Genomic DNA, 16,284 nt, shown 5'->3' with positions numbered 1-16,284 from the left:
CATGGTGTCAAATATGTGTCCACAACATTTGGGAGCAAGGCTGCGACCACTGGCAGCTCAATCTCATCACGAAATACAGCAGCATCCATAATTTATCCCTGTATTTATGTTAAATTAACCATTTCCTGCCTGGAACTAGGGAACCCAACAACCCCTATTCAAAGCTGCATTGTGCCTAACTCTACCCACACCGTACCTGCCTATCTAACACCATCACCCTATAAAATTCTGTGCTGCTCCCAACCGCACCTTTCATTCATTGGTACCTGATTTCCTGGCCATTAATGAATTCATTCCTTTGTGGAGAGTGGCTTGGAATTACAGCACAAAATAATGATGTGGAGTAGGGTTAAGATGAGAGCAAACTAGTGTTAACACGTTGTTACATTGTGCTTTGATTCCTAGCCTTGAATCAGTTGCAAGTAGCCCAGCTGTCCATTCTACTGCACATTCATGAAGCATAAAACCCACAAAGACCTGTCACCTCAAGGTCAACATGAAACTAGGCACTTCCATCTCTGCTCTTTTGCCGATGCAAAAAAAAAAAAAAAAAAAAAAAAACGCATACCATATTAGCGATTCAATGCTGAAGCGAGAGAGAGAACAAAAGCTAGGGAGGGTAACTAAACTTTGTCCTGTTTGCTTCCCTACACGAGGGGAAAGTGATGGAAGAATGAGAGGAGACGGGATGTACAGATTAATCACATGCGCCATGTAAGGTGCAGAGTGTTTACAGCTGGGCCCTCAAGTGTGTGGCTTTCTAGGCTGATGAGAAGTGAGGCCAGGCTACTCTGCTCAACTCCCAAAAAACTGCTTTCTAAAGTGAAGCATTCATTGTGGAGTTGGGTGGGTTTTGATGCTGTAATCGGTGGTTCGACTGTGACGAGGAGAATGTTGAGAGAGGGGGTGCAGGTAAGGACAAGGTGTTTTGGAGCGAATGAACATGCCGTCGGCCGCTGTGGTAGCAGACTGGGCAGCCGTGCTCGGTTGCGACAGAATAGACGCACCCAGCATTGCGCGTTCTGTAACACTGTCATAGCTGTGCACACATGCTAGCCCGGCCGTCCACTACTACATGTACCCACAACGGAAGCGATACAGGGATGGCTCCCTGAATGCAGGCAATACAGCGAATCATCAACCTGCAAAGAGTAACGCAGAACGTGAACCTGACTAAGCCAAGAGACGAGAAGCAAAGCTTTGTTTACCTTCACAACCATCTTCCATAGTTCCTGCACAATCTTTTTTTGGTCTTCTCATTCTTTCAAGTGAAAGTGGTTGACATAGCTTGTCCTAGACCTCACACTTTACTTAAGCACCCTTCCAGGACACCATGAATATGTAGCAAAAAGAACCAGTATCTGGTTTTCTATCACCTAACCCAGGTGCAATCAAGACAAAGTGGCAGTTATGCCTATATTCTCTTGGCTAAACTTGGTGCAGTTTTTGCTACTGCTGATTACTGTTTTCTTAATTACCTTTTTTGTTCACTGTGGATAATGCTTGGCTTTCTTCAGCAAGCTTATCTATCTTTATTAGATTAGTACCAATCACACTGTCTACAGTGAGGAAACATGTATACCAAATGTTTTTAAAGTTCTGTGAGTCCTGTTATGTGGGTACCAGTGTGCTTTTCACATGTTGCTTCGCACATGAAATCACGTTGTGGCCTCTAGACTTCAAACCAGATCGTATACCCACTGGAAGGATGTGGCACCATGACAGTGGTGATACTAAAACATCCCAGGTGAAAATAACTGACCAGTAAGACTGCCCTCATTAGCCGATTCCCAACTGGCAGAAGTTGGTTTCTGCTGGTTCCTGCAGGTGGCTGAGTGGTAGCAGATGGGAATAGGGTAATCCAGTTAGACCAGCAGGCCCCACTTGGAACATTTTCACCTGGGATGTGCTGCGCATGATTTGATCTTCACCTGCAAAACAGCAGGGCACGGTCTAGAGCGTGCAGACTAAGCCACACACACATAAAAAGGACTCGGCACTGACTCTACTGGGGTCGTTCCAAGCCAAACTCACCAGCTAGAAACTCGAGCCTCTCCCATTTTTTTTTTTACAGAAATTGTGGCCATTCAGTCGGTCTAAAGAAATATTTTGCGAAAAAAAAAATTGTCTGCCTAACTGCCATATCAGTTCCTTAAAGGCAAAACAGGATGTAAAAGCAAAATTGCAAAAAGTGAAGCCCAATTTAGAGAAAGCAGAAATTTCATCTCGGTAACATAGAAGGACTGTGCTTTACTGTGCACTCTCTTTTATAAGCCCCAACATTATTTTATATTTATGAAGCAAGCAAAAAAACAATTTGGGACATTTTTATTAAAAATATGGATTTATTCACAGTCGTTTTGTTAACATTACTAGGCAGTAATGTGTACAAATAATTGACTAAAGCATTTTGGCATGTAACAATCGCAAAATGAGGGAGAAAAATAATCCTGAAGTTGCAAAAACTATAGTTCAGCTGTAAATTCTGGATTGAGGTGTTCCAGCTAAAAGTATGAAGTTATGCATTTCATAGAAAAAAACGTAAAAATTTGTCTCAGAAAGTTTATTCGGAGTAATTTTCTTGTTTTAGGTGAGAAAATATTGTTTCAAGTTTGGTCCCTACTTTATGCGGTGCCATTGACAAGCAGTGCAGCTTCACTGCAATACATGCCCTGGCATGGTGGGAAACTTTATGTACTGTTGGCATTTTTTTTTTTTTGGGGGGGGGGGGAGCATTGTGGAAGTGCTGCAGTGCCAGATACTGGTGACAATGTGTCTGTGATGCAAAAAAAAAAAAAATTAACCATCGATTACAATACTCCCTAATGCAAAATTAGAGCGCAGCTTTATACGTGTTTTGATTTTGCGATATATTGGCTGGCGTGGACAATCTCTCTTGTGGCACGTTGCAGACGGAACAAAGTGTGGCGTGACTGCCTTGCTGATATGGAGATTGCGAGAGCCAGCATATGGGTGACGCGTGGGTGTGATTCCGAGCAGCCACCACAGACATACCTCCCAGACGACGTGCGCTACTCTGGCGCCATCATTGCCGCATTATGCTTTTGTGACCATGTGGGACTAAACATGTCCATCTGTACATGCTGTAAACTTGTTCCCTTTTCATCTTTTAGTATCCAATTATAGCCAACTGGGCTCAGCCTAGTTAACCTCCCTGCCTTTCCTTTATCACTTCTCTCTCTCTACAGAAATGGTATTTAGCAATGCATGTATAGTACGATAGACGTTTGGGTGCCTTACTCACCCGTTTCATCTAAAGTACAAGTCACATGTGGCAATGCGAGACAAAAGATGTTGATTTCACTGCAATAGAATGGTGGCGCCATCTGGAACTGTTAAAGCAAAGTGCATTATATGCCGCGTTTTTCACTGTTACAGAGGGAAATAGTGCCACTGTCCCATTTCCACGTAACTTACATCTCTCTTATCGTCTGGCGTTGCCACAGATGACAAATACTTCCTATTCATTCTGGATGAATGAGGCATGCAGCTAATGCACTCAAACATGATGATATTCATCCACCTCCTCACTGTATTGTTGCCAAGTGAATATCCTTTCTTGTTACATGCATAAATAAGCATGGTTTTCTGTACATTTATTAAACTGCAGGTACCATGAAATGCCTACTTATGCAGTATTTGAGCACGAACGACCCAGTGGTTTAGCAAGAAAAGCCATGCATACCTGCTGCCATAGCCATGGTTTGGCCATGGTGTGGGAATCACAAGGTGTGCATCGCTACCCCAGGCAGCAGTTGAGATTGTGCTTGGGACTGACGAGATAATGCTGCGACCTGAAGGGTTATCAGCATAGTGAAATGTACATTTGCCTGATTGGCTGACACCAGTGTTCACTCCAGGGCCACATTGTGTACACTGTTTCTGACAGTGCCAGAAACAGCAAGAGACAAAAAGAAGAGCTCACAAGCGCACTACTGTTGCCTGGTTCATATGCACAGCTTCTCGCACAAATGGAGGAAGCACAGTGGCTTTGGCATTGCGCTGCTAAACCCAAGGGCGCGGTAACCAAATCCTGGCTGTGGCGGCCACTTCTCAGTGGGGGTGGAATGCAAAAACAGCCGGGTACCATGCATTGGGTGCATGTTATAAAACCTAAGGTGGTCAAAATTAATACGAAGTCCGCCACTATGGTGTGCCTCATAATCATGTCGTGGTTTTGACCATGTAACACCCCTATAGTATCAGCAAAAGAGGTCGAAGGTCGGTGTTATATTAAGAGGAGAAACAACTAAATGCCTATGAGCATGTGTGACTGATCCAACACGAAACGCTGACATGTTTCAAATGTTTTCGATAGTTGAATGCACACCTTGCATTCAGTCATTTTTCTGTCACTATCAAACTTACATGAACCTACATTATGCACTGCGAGAAGATTGAAAACATCTATCAGTTCATGCCCCTTCGCCGTGTTAGAATGTGCTTCTCAATTCTCGTTCTCTGTGAAAACTATGCAGCACATTTTCACACTTCAGGAACAACATATACATAGTGCCCTGCACAAGCCTGGCCATGACTGCAGTGTAGCACTTCAGTCGAGGTGTACAGAAGATGTTCGCACCTTGGTGCCTCGGCTGATCAGCTCGCGGGCAAATGGCAGCACACCCAGCAACACGTCCATGCCGCTGTTGTCGACAAAGATGGCCGCACACTGGTGCACGGGCCCTTTCTCCAGCCGCTCAACCCATGCATCCAGGTCATCCTGGAGCCAGGGACGCTCTGCACAAGGAACCCATGAAATTCTCGATGGCTGTAAGCACAGAGTTTCTGACAGCTACTTTTCTATGGAAGCAATAACAGACTTGTTAGATCAACAATATTTTCTAAAAACTGCTGGCTCTACAGCCCCAATGCAAAGGCTGGGCAGTATCGAAGATACGTGTATCTTAGAATCTATCTTAAGATACTCCTTGGGTATCTTGTATCTGTATCCTGATACATTCGGCAAGACCTGTATCAGTATCTGTATTTTTGATACATCATATGAAGTATCACATATTTTAATATACAAGATACACCTGTGGCAAAATCGACACAAGCACCAAGAGTCTCTGTCAGCAGTTAAAGCTTGGTCAAAGAAACAACACTTTTATGCTAACATACTTTTCTAATAATCAAGCATGTTTAAGAAAATTGAATGTTGTATGTGGCACTAGTAATAATAGTGAGTAAAATTTTAATAATTACCATTTCACTGTTTAAATTGATGGAAGGGGTATTCTACAATGGATCACAACCATTTCATCAATCGGGTAATGGCGAAATCGGTGGAGTACAACTAACCACTCTATATGGCTTTCATGGCTGACGAAAAGGCATTTGATTTGGTAGAGAATCCAGCAGTCATGGAGTAAAAGAAAGCAGATGTGAATGTCTTATGAGTATGTATAAACATTCCATAGCTACGTTAACTCTTCAAAGAAAAAGCGAAAAAATACCGATCAAGGAATGGGTCAGGCAAGGAGACAATGTCTCCAATGCTATTCACTGCATGCAATGGATTATTCAAGTTGTTAAACTGGGAATGATTAGGAATGATGATCAACAGGACACATCTCGACAACTGCAGCAATGAAGGAGATGATAGGCAACAAAGGATCCAGGATCTTAGCCAACAAATCGTAAGAGTAGTGCTTAAGATTAATGTGCAGGCGAATAAGGCAATGTCAAATAGCATCTCGGCAACTTCAGCAATGGTGGAGATGATAGGCAACAAAGGATCCAGGATCTTAGCCAACAAATCGTAAGAGTAGTGCTTAAGATTAATGTGCAGGCGAATAAGGCAATGTCAAATAGCATCTCGGCAACTTCAGCAATGGTGGAGATGATAGGCAACAAAGGATCCAGGATCTTAGCCAACAAATCGTAAGAATAGTCCTTAAGATTAATATGCAGGCGACTAAGGCAATGTTAAATAGCATGGCAAGAAAACAAGAACTTGAGATTGGCAGTCAGCCCCTTGAATCTGCAAGAGTACATTTATCTAAGACAATTTAGTCACAGGGGACTCGCATCATGAGAATGAAATATATAGAAGAATAAAAATTGTGTTTTTATCAAATCGTGACCAACAGTTTAATGCTATCCTTGAAAATAAAAGTGCACAATCATTGCATTGTACTGGTGCTAACATATGGGGCAGGATCTTCGAGGTCAACAAAGAAGCTCGAGAACAAGTTTAGGACCGTATAAAGAGCGATGGAATGAAAAATGTGAGGCCTAACGTTAGGAAACAAGAAGAGAGCGGTGTGGATCGGAGAGCAAATGGGGATAGCCGATATTCTAGTTGACATTAAGAGAAAAAAATAGAGCTGGGCAGGCCATGTAATGCGTAGGGCAGATAACAGGTGGACCATTAGAGTTACAGAATGGGTGCCAAGAGCAGGGAAGCACTCTCGAGGGCTGCAGAAAATTAGGTGGGGTGATCAAGTTCGGAAATTTGCAGGCGCAAGTTGGCATCAGCTAGCTCAAGACAGGGGTAATTGGAGATCGCAGGGAGAGGCCGTCTTCCTGCAGTGGACATAAATATAGGCTGATGATGATGACAGCAATGATGATGAATTAACATTTTAGTTGTTAGTGTAGAGTGCTCCAACTTCAGAGGCGGCCTACCAGCGAGTAGAACAACCTCTATCGCCTTCTTCTCGCAGCCCCTTTCCCTTTAAGATGGGATAAATAAAGTTGTTTCTCTTTCTCTTAGAATGGAAGTCAAGCCCGTGCTCATAGCACACTAGTTTGTTTGAAACCTTGTGCTTAGAACCAGTTTTGAGAAAACTCTGAACACGTGTTGTTGTGTTGTTGCCTTGCTGTTCCAGCTAACAGTTCTACATACCGCATTTTGCACAGTGAAGATGCTCATTGCTGCAGATTTTGAGTTTGCTGAATCAGACTAGTCAAGTACCCACACAAACGATCTGTCATAGAATTCAAAGGCGAAATAGTGGCTGCTAAAAAAGATAGCATTGTTTGGCGGCACTTATTCTGCTCTCCACGGTTGCCCGGTCGACATGATGTTTGAAGTCACGTGACTTAAATGACGCGTTTTGGCAGATTATTGCACGGCAGTTGCACTAAACTTGGTCAGCAGCTCACCATTATGCATCCCCTCAACAACCAGAGTCCGAACATTATGGCTTCTGTCACAATTCGAGAGAAGCGTGAGAAGGTGAACAAGGGAACACAGAGCCAGCTCTCACTCTGCTGTCTGTGTTATAGCTCTGACTTCAGATGTCTTACATCATTCTTCACGGCAGGTTCATTTACTTTTCTCCTAGTATTGTTAAAACAAGGCATTCGACAGAGTACCGACATCTTCTGAATTTTAGAGTATAAGAGAACATGCTCAAAGGCTTTTGCACTATTTTTCTGTCTTTTTCAGATAGCAGACATATATATTTTTCATTTATTTAACTACATGTTAGCAATTATCTAATACTGAGAATGCTCATCATGATCACGAAATCAGCCAATAGTGTAGGTGGGTCCAGCTGTTTCAATGACGCTGGATGATGGCACTGTGAAAGCGAGAGCAAGCAATTTTAATGTGAAAGCATTATATGCCATGCCCCTTTACATGAAAATCCTGCGGCGGCGGCGTGACCGAGTGATGGTACCAAAAATGGCTGACAGTGCAAAGAGTAACAACACGTCAAAAATGCTTGGACTGACGTGAAATTTCTAAGGCTCTTGTAAACAAAGTAAATTAATGGGTCTTAAAAGAAAATTTGGTACATTTCGGTCTGGGTGGGAATTGAACCCTGGCCTCCAATGTGTGAGACAAGCACACTTCTTTGACGCCACGGCGGCTCCACAGTTCTGGCTGACTAAAGGTGTGCCTAGTGTGTGCGTCATTGCACACGTCACGTCACAGCCATCTGGCTGACCAAAGGTTTCACCAAAGGGACTAAAGTGCTTTTGCATTCCCACACGTAAGCAGTCTTAAATGTCTCTGCCGAATTTTTTGCTGTGTTTGACAGGGAATTGTAAATTTCCTGCTACATGCAGTGCAGTAACATTAGGATCACATGTTCACAGCAGCCTCTATGACAGATAAATGTTTTCTTACTATTTTCAAAAAGTGTTTCAGGTCTCTGTTAAGCCGCTCATCTCTCAAGCGTGCAGAATAGGTGGCGTGATGCGCTAAGTACCTGTATACAAGCAATTTCTTGGCTATCTCTCTGCACGGTGATTGACTGTGTGTAAAGTGCTTGAATGCAGGAGTAATTACCTACTGATCCCTGGCCATGAATGTGGGAGCATTGACACTGTCACCAAAGGTGGCGGGCAATGATTTCGAACGCCCTTTCGTCAGATCTAAATGCCTACGGCAAAGGACTCACAATGGCAAGCACTTTTTACGGGGTCTATGACCTGCACTGAGACGGTGACAAGAATTCCTCAAGGGGAGAACAAACAGCCTAGTCGTTAAAGCTCATAGCCGGCTTAGGATTCGACAACACTCCTTTGACGGAGTGCTTGGTAATTGCCGGTGTGCATGTTACTTCTGGTTTCTACGAGAGCTGGCCTGCAGACAATTACGCAGAAACGTGACGACACAAATTAAAGGCACCCATGCAGCGAGGAATCGCTAAGAGGAGGGAATAGGAGAGAGAGAGCCATGATGGCAAAGAGTCTCTGCTAACAAGATTAGGCACAACCAATTAGGCAGTTTAAATTTAGTTGTAACTGCATTGGTTAGGGGAATGTTGAGGCGAGCCAGCATTGGCCATGTCCTCTTTTTATTGTTTCGTGAGGTGTATTTAACGACTGTCTGGAACCCATTCCTTTCAGTCTAGGCTGTAATCACTAAACTGATAGATCAGTAAGACTCCGTACGATACAACACTAGTGTGGGCCGTAACCACTTGGTGGTCGAACAGTGAGACTCGGTGGTCGTATGTAGGGACAGTTGTCCTAGGATGTTTTGTTGTGTGTTTTTCATCAGTGTTCTTCTGTAAACTTCGCATTTGACTGTGTAACTATTTTCACTTCAATGTAGTACCTCCACGTGTTACCTCCTGCTACATCAACGCCGATTATCACCTTGAAGAGGTTTGGTCATCCTCAAAGAGAAAAACAAACCTTGCTGTCTATTTAAGAGGAAGATTTAGCTCAGGGCCAACTCCGACGCCAGCTATTCAAATGCATGCAAACCACACATCTGAAAGAACCTCCGAACCGATTTTAATAAACTTTTTTGCATTTTAGAGAGAAAGTTAAATTCTAGTGACTGTTGGAATCTGAATTTCGATTTATGGCCTGAATTCTTTTTTACAAATATTGAGGAATATTTATAAGGTTGAAGAAAATAGAAGAATGTACTTTACAAATCTGCAACTGTGCACTGAAAACAGATATCGCAGTCCTGTAAACTGCATTCGTTAGAGCATTCACAGTGGACAAATTTGGTGTATTAATTTTAAATGCGGAGCATTTCTTAGCGAACATTTGCCGCTTTGACAGTATCTATCTAGCCGCCTACGTCTTGGTGCTCTCATGGTCGTTTCGTTAATTTGGTATGTACCAAAAAAGCCATAGTATGACAAGAGTATGACGAACATAAATGATAGGCCATGACATGTGTGTCATATAGGTTATGAAACGGCCGCCTACGTCTTGGTTCTCTCATGGTCGTTTCGTTAACTTGGTTTGTAACTAGAATGGGTTTGGACATGGGTACTAAGTGCAGGAAACACTAAAGGATGACGGTAAAAGTCATAGTCATGAGCATGACTCAGCAAAAATGACATGATTCATCAAAAATGATTAACACTCAAAAGCCACTGAAATGGGTTCAGACATAAAGGCCACGACATCTATGTCATGACATGCGTCTCATGTACGTCATGAAGCAGCCGCCGACGTCTTGGTGCTCTCATGGTCGTTTCGATTAACTTGGTAGGCTCCCCGCACACTGCTTCGCACAACATTGATTCCCACAGGGCGTGGGATCTGCCGGGTTTTTTATCTTACGTGGTTTTGTTACAATGTATATGAGGGCTTTGCAAAAGTCTTACTCACATATTATTGGTGTAACTGAGAGCATGTATGATACACCAATTTTGTCCGCTTTAGACAAACATTTAGATGCAATTTGCAGAATTGCGATATCATTTTTCATTGCTGAGTTAGAGTTGTAAACCTGATAGTTTTGGTTAATGCAAATTAGATTTTCAACAATATTTATTAAGAAGGTGTTAGCCTAAATAAAAAAATCCGCTTCCAACAGTCACTAGATTTTAACTTCTTTTGAATGGAACCAATTCTACCAAATTTGATGCAGTGGTTGCCGAGAAAAAGGAATTCTCCTTTTCCGTGAATTTGGATAGGAGTGCCCGAGCTAAAGCTTCCGTTTAACTCATGCACTCGCAATCAGGGGGAGTGTTAGGAAGTACAGATAGCTATCAACGTGGCTTACATATACAGTAAAACCTCGATAATTCGAAGGTCGCCGGACCTCGAAAATTCTTCGAATTAAGCGGATTTTCGAATTAACCGAAATGAATAAAAAAAAGAAAACAAGCAAGAACTTGCCGCAAAAAGAAACCAGCTTTATTTTCCATGTCCGAGAAAGATTACTCGGAAGTAATCACTGATGCGGGATTACTTGGCGCGGTAGTTCGCCGCCCCTAGTGCCATGCTCTCCAGCTGGCTCACAGCACGTAGCATACAAATATCACCCGCACTGCACTCAACAAAGTTGCGAACGATGTTCACGGAATCGATAACTGCCGCGAAAGCGGGCGTGGGGGTGTTTGACTTCAAAAATTTGGACTTGATGGATATACCGGACTTCAAAAATGCACCGTCAGGGTTCGCATTGAGTTCATGCATTTTCGCACCCAATTTTACGGACGAATTGAGACCCCAAAGGTCGATTTCCCGGACTAAACATCACTCTTTCCGAGCCACACTAGACTAAGCCACACTACCCAATTAGAGTGACCTAGAATAGGGGAGAGTGTCCAAAGCGCCGCGCGAATACATGGGAGGAGCGAGGACCTTTTTGTGTGAACTCCCGCGCCGCGGCGCTGCTGTACCGGACCCGTGGGCATTCCCCGCTGCGGAAGCCGCGCCAAAGCGGCGGGCGTCTGCTACGAGCCTGATATTTTGGTTGCTATTAGCCAACATCGCAATAATTTGGGATATATGAAGTACCACGTCACCGCAACGTAATACCGCAGTGACTCACCGCCCAAAGAACGCGTTTGCTGGCTGTGAATACGGGTATTTTGTATATTTCCTTCTAGCTCGCTTGGTCCGCGCTTACGCGGATGTTTGAGTAACGCATTCCGCGCGCTTACTTCATTTAGTTATGCGTGAATGAGCAACGTGAACGTGCTGCAGAAGAAAATAAGCTGGAAATCGCGATGACAACCAGGAGAACGTGGAAGATATGGTTAGCTCATGCTAACGCCTTTACACCCTATCGTTCCCTTTCTTTTATTTCGTGCATTCGGTTTGTTTTATAAGACTGCCTTCTGCGCTCTGCTGTTTCTTTATTAAGGCGAAATCCTTAACAGGCTCTTGGGAAGCGTAATGTGTCCGTCGGTGGGGCTGCGGTACCAAAAATAAATACGAACCGCGTAACTCTCGCGTCTCGTTCACTTGGCATATATTCCAAAGTATAGTGTGGAAAGGCACAAATTTGTGACTAAGATGACTGATGGGTCATGGCATTAGTAACTTGACATACTTGCATTCACGTAGCGATTAACGACAACAATATCACGTGTGGTGCAAACCCGCATTTTTCGGCCAGAAATCCCTCTGATGGTGTGGGTGTGACGATAAGAACGTGTTGAATGCCAATCTCGATCCCAGCGTGTCGACATTGCTCATATATCACGAAGAACTGAGAGCACAGGTAAAGGGTAATAATAGTAATGATAATTTCTGGGGTTTTACATCCAAAAATCAAAATATGGCTATGAGAGCTATGGCTATATGGCTATGGGTATTGGAGGGCTCCGGTAATTTAAACCGCCTGGGGTTCTTTAACGTGAACCTATATCTATGTACACAAGCGTTTTATGCATTTCGCCTCCATCTAAATGTAAGCCACCGTGGCCGGGAATCGAACCCGTGTCCTCGAGCTTAGCAGTCCAACCTACCAAAGCCACTAAGCTACCACGGCGTGTAGGTAAAGGGTACGCGAGAAATATACGGCGGCAAAAAACAAGACAAACCAAAACAAATGAAACGCTAACAGTGCAACTTTGTGTACGTACACCTCATTTCATAATTACGAGCGGACGTCAGATAACGAACATGACGCTTTACGGATGTGCAACTCGTCTTTCGCCTTCCTGTGTTGCAAGAGCGCAAACACTAAGCGAATTTTAACATGAAAGTAACTTTAGGAATATTTATTGCGTATGCTCGCTGGTTCGTACACAGCAAATATACTTACTGATAAATATTTACGTACTTGTAGTTACGTAATGAAAGAGGCAACTAATCACCAGAACATAAACTTTCATGATTTACTGATTGAAGGTAACAAGTTTAGGGATATGTAGAATCAATAGCGATATTTGTTGTGCATCAAAGATTGCAATATTCAAGACGATTTTCCACTCATTATAATGCAAGCGCAAACATCATCACGTGCCATGAATGCTTGTTAGTTTATGTAAAAAATCACACGTTAAGCAATAACTATTATATATCATGAGAAGTTATGTTGGTAATTTCAGAGAGGATTCACGGATTAATAAAGCAAGGCTATTGCTGCAATAACTTTTGCATAATAAATGAGTGAATAGCTAGGCCTGTAGTAGCTATCTATTCATTTCAATGTAGAAAAATATATATTTGTTCACCTTTTTTTATGTTTATTTACCTATTGGCTGGAATGGCTTTTCTTTCGAATGTCTGAATTTGAAACCAGCTTCGCTCACGGTGAACCTTAAGGTACATCGTGTGCGAAGTTTGTATTGAAGAGTTAGCGTACAGCAAGAATTGTTCGTGTACACCTTCTCATGGCGCTCTGTTCATAATAAAGTATTGTCGAGGCTAAAAAAATTATGAATAAATACATATGCATATGGCTCTAAACCACCACTGACCGTGAGCGAAATGCGCGTAGTGGTGAGCGAAGCGGTCACTGCACGCACGTATTTCACTTGACTGCGCGAGTAATTTACTTTTTTCGTTACTCTTATTCTTGCAAGCATGGTGATATTGCCCGCGTACCTATGCGAATAACGTTTCTTTTTTTACGTTCTTTCCTTGCACGGGCTCATTTAGCGCGTTTCTACGCACGCACAGTTACCGTAATACCGTTCCCGAACTCTAGTACCGGAGCTAGGCCGCGCTGATGAGTTTGATACGTTAGTTTTTGCATTATCATGCTGCCCAAGCACAAAGAAACGCTCAAAGATGGGTAAGCTCCATGCGGCACCATTCTGTTGAAGTTAAATAGACTTTAAGTGCTTTTCGTGGAAAATGAACGCAAAAAACGACAGCGCGTAGCAGACGACCCTCGCTTCCCGCGCGCTTCGGGAGCGCGAAAAGCCCACGGGTCCGGAGCAGCAGCGGCGCGGCGCGGCAGTTCACAGAAAAAGGCCCTCGCCGGAGCCGGCGCTTTGGACACTCTCCCATATTCTAGGTCACTCTAACCCACGGTGTAAGAATAAGGAGAGGTGCTGACACTCTCCCCCCAACGCGCGCGAAAGCGCCGCTCGCTCGCGTCCAGATTATGTTCGGCTTGGTTGCAGCTGGTTCGGCGCCGTCGTAGAGGGCGCTGCGGTATGCGGTCCCAGCCTCGGCGGCAAGGCGCGTGCTGCCGCTGCTTCGCCTTCCTGCTTGCATATGCGGTTGCGCTGTTTTGAAGGCACGATTTTTGTTCGCGTTCGTTTCATGAGCTTGTGCTTGGGTATTGTCGCCACGGGCCCTCGACGAAGGTGGCAGCAGCCTTCTGAGGGGCGTTTGAAATGGCTAGAAAGTGCTTCGTTCCGAACTGCAATTCTGGATACCTGACTTGTGCGGAGCGTGTGCCTTTATTCAAAGCGCCGTCCGACAGCGGTCGTCTAGAGCAGTGGCGCCGTGCAAATATGAGGGCAGACCGAACTCTAACGCCTACCGACCATGTCTGCACCAGCCATTTTTCAGAGGATACGATATCGATGGCATATTGTCACGACGTCGAAAGCTCGAAGGAAAAACGAAACGCACTTGTCGGCAGAGGCACTAATAAGAACGAATGGTTTTAAGATACCGCGCGCTACTCACTGCTTCTTCTTCTTCTTGCTATGTTTCTCACAAGTGCCGATGTGTCTTATGTCGTCGTCATCGCCGCGCTAGACACGTGGCAATACTACGTGGAGCGCTCGATAAAAGGATTCCCACCTTATTTCCAAACTGTCCAAAGCACCTCACACGGTCAAATAAACCTCGAAAGCCAATGCGGAAGAGAGAACCTCCTGTGTGCCGCAGTAGTTTGTGCAAATTTTGCTGCATGTACAAGATATAGCACCAAGATTTGAAAATATGTAAATGTCATGTAGCTGGACAGAACCAAGGTAACTTTGTCTGCCGTCGCTTGGAGATATTCAGATTATTTTTTATTCCGCTTAATTACATAATTATTTTCTTAATTGATTAATCAACTTTTTTAATGCTATAAATGGATAAAAAGTGTGAACGAGAGAATTGTACAGCAGCGTGGAAAACTCCCAGTATAACTTTCTGTTGCTCAATACGTGATACATAAAAGTGTTTTCCGAGCGTGAACGAAACCCGCGAATACAGCAATATTGCCGCGCGATTGGCCGCTCGAGGCACTTCGCGTGTATTCGTGAGCGTCTTTCATGCTCGGAAAAACACTTCTACGTAGCGCGTATTGAGCAATAGAAAGCTGTATCGGGAGTCTTTCATGTTTCTCTACAATTTTCTCATTGACACTTTTAATCTAATTATAATAATTGAGAAGTTGATCAATAAATAAAACAAATTATCTAATTAGGCGGAATGTAAAAAATAACTGAGTATCTCCAAGGGACGGCAACAACATTACTATGGTTCTGTCCAGCTACGTGACATTTGCATATTTTGAAATATTTGTGCACCCTGTAAAATACTGCTGTTTTCTGTGCAAATGTGTGCCTGATTTTCAAATTTGTTGCATCCTGGCTACTGATTTTTTTTTACAATGCGCGTGCGGTGTATATTACCCGCTTGCATGTTTTTATACAACATTTTTCCATTGTGGGAGTGTATGAGACCGCAAGCTTCTGGGATGGTTATCACCTATTAGAATTATCGAGCTGCTTCATGCACAAGTTTTTTCGTATTGTGTCTATGCAAAAAAAAAAAGGTCTATGGGATTATTGTGTGGTGGGTGTAAGTGTATTTGTGGACAGGCTGTAGCATGCATTGTCAAACACGCTTACATTGGCACATTCTCATATGCAATGTCAGAAAAAGAAAGTCACCTCTATTTTAGATCTTGCAAGAGCCACTCGTCCTCAACGGACGAAAGCCCAATGAATAATATACACAGTCTATGTTAAGTGGAATTGGAATAAAAAAGGCATTTGCTCAGGTTTTCATCAGTAAACTGTGGTAGTGATGCTCTAATTCAAGATAGACGCCTGCCTTCGTCCCGCCTATTAAATTCCCATTTGAAAGAGTAGCTGATGTGCATTCTCATCTTAAGTTCTAGCCATGAACAGCCACTTTGCTCTAGTGCATTGCATATCGCAAGCTTGCGCCGTTTCATTTCTTAATTTATATCGCGGCCACATTGAATTCGCGCAACGATGATTCAATGGATTTCTGAGTGTGAATGGAAGCAGCGATAAGCATGAAATACATTTTCTGGTGCAGTCACTATTTTCTTCTGATCGAGTGGTAGCACGTGGGCTAACACTCATTTTTTATGCTTGGATGAACGGCTAGACCGGACGAAACGAATTGTGCGCGCGAGGGTAACTTCAGTGGGCTTTGAGTGCTGCCCGATTGATTCGTGTTCACGTCATCCACGCCATGCACAAGGAACCTTCATGTTAGCGAAGCCTGGTAGACTTATCACTTTAATGTGAAATAACGATTTTTTTTTCGCGCTTTGAGCTTTACTCACTCCACTATGAACGAAAATTTAGCGGAGGCAGAGGAATGCCAAGCCACCGGCGCTGCTAAGCTGGGACCGCTGGCTGCGGCGCCATCTATCTGCTCGCAGCAGAGCTACTCGGTGCGCCCGCGCGCGGCCGAACATAATCTGGACGCTCGCTCGCGCGC

The 16,284-nt window shown here is 43.7% G+C and overlaps 1 protein-coding gene across 2 annotated transcripts in view; it reads right to left on the bottom strand.

The window, feature by feature from the left end:
- The window catches only part of LOC119441456 (4'-phosphopantetheine phosphatase-like), a 131,227-nt gene that overhangs the window by 6,750 nt on the left and 108,193 nt on the right, over positions 1 to 16,284 (bottom strand). The window contains exons 14-15 of one of the 2 annotated variants that reach the window (XM_037706073.2): positions 4,604 to 4,761; positions 1,764 to 1,931 (exon numbers count right to left, since the gene is read on the bottom strand). In XM_037706073.2, the coding sequence (XP_037562001.1) occupies positions 1,896 to 1,931; positions 4,604 to 4,761 (194 nt within the window). In that variant the 3' untranslated portion in view covers positions 1,764 to 1,895. Of the gene's footprint in view, positions 1 to 1,763; positions 1,932 to 4,603; positions 4,762 to 16,284 lie in introns of those variants that run through there. The other variant, XM_037706072.2, reaches the window with a different exon arrangement.

This window comes from Dermacentor silvarum, chromosome 2 (genome assembly GCF_013339745.2).
Source record: "Dermacentor silvarum isolate Dsil-2018 chromosome 2, BIME_Dsil_1.4, whole genome shotgun sequence".
Lineage (NCBI taxonomy): Eukaryota > Metazoa > Arthropoda > Arachnida > Ixodida > Ixodidae > Dermacentor > Dermacentor silvarum.
Note: the sequence above shows the minus strand (reverse complement) of the source record. Positions and strands in the feature narration are given on the sequence as shown.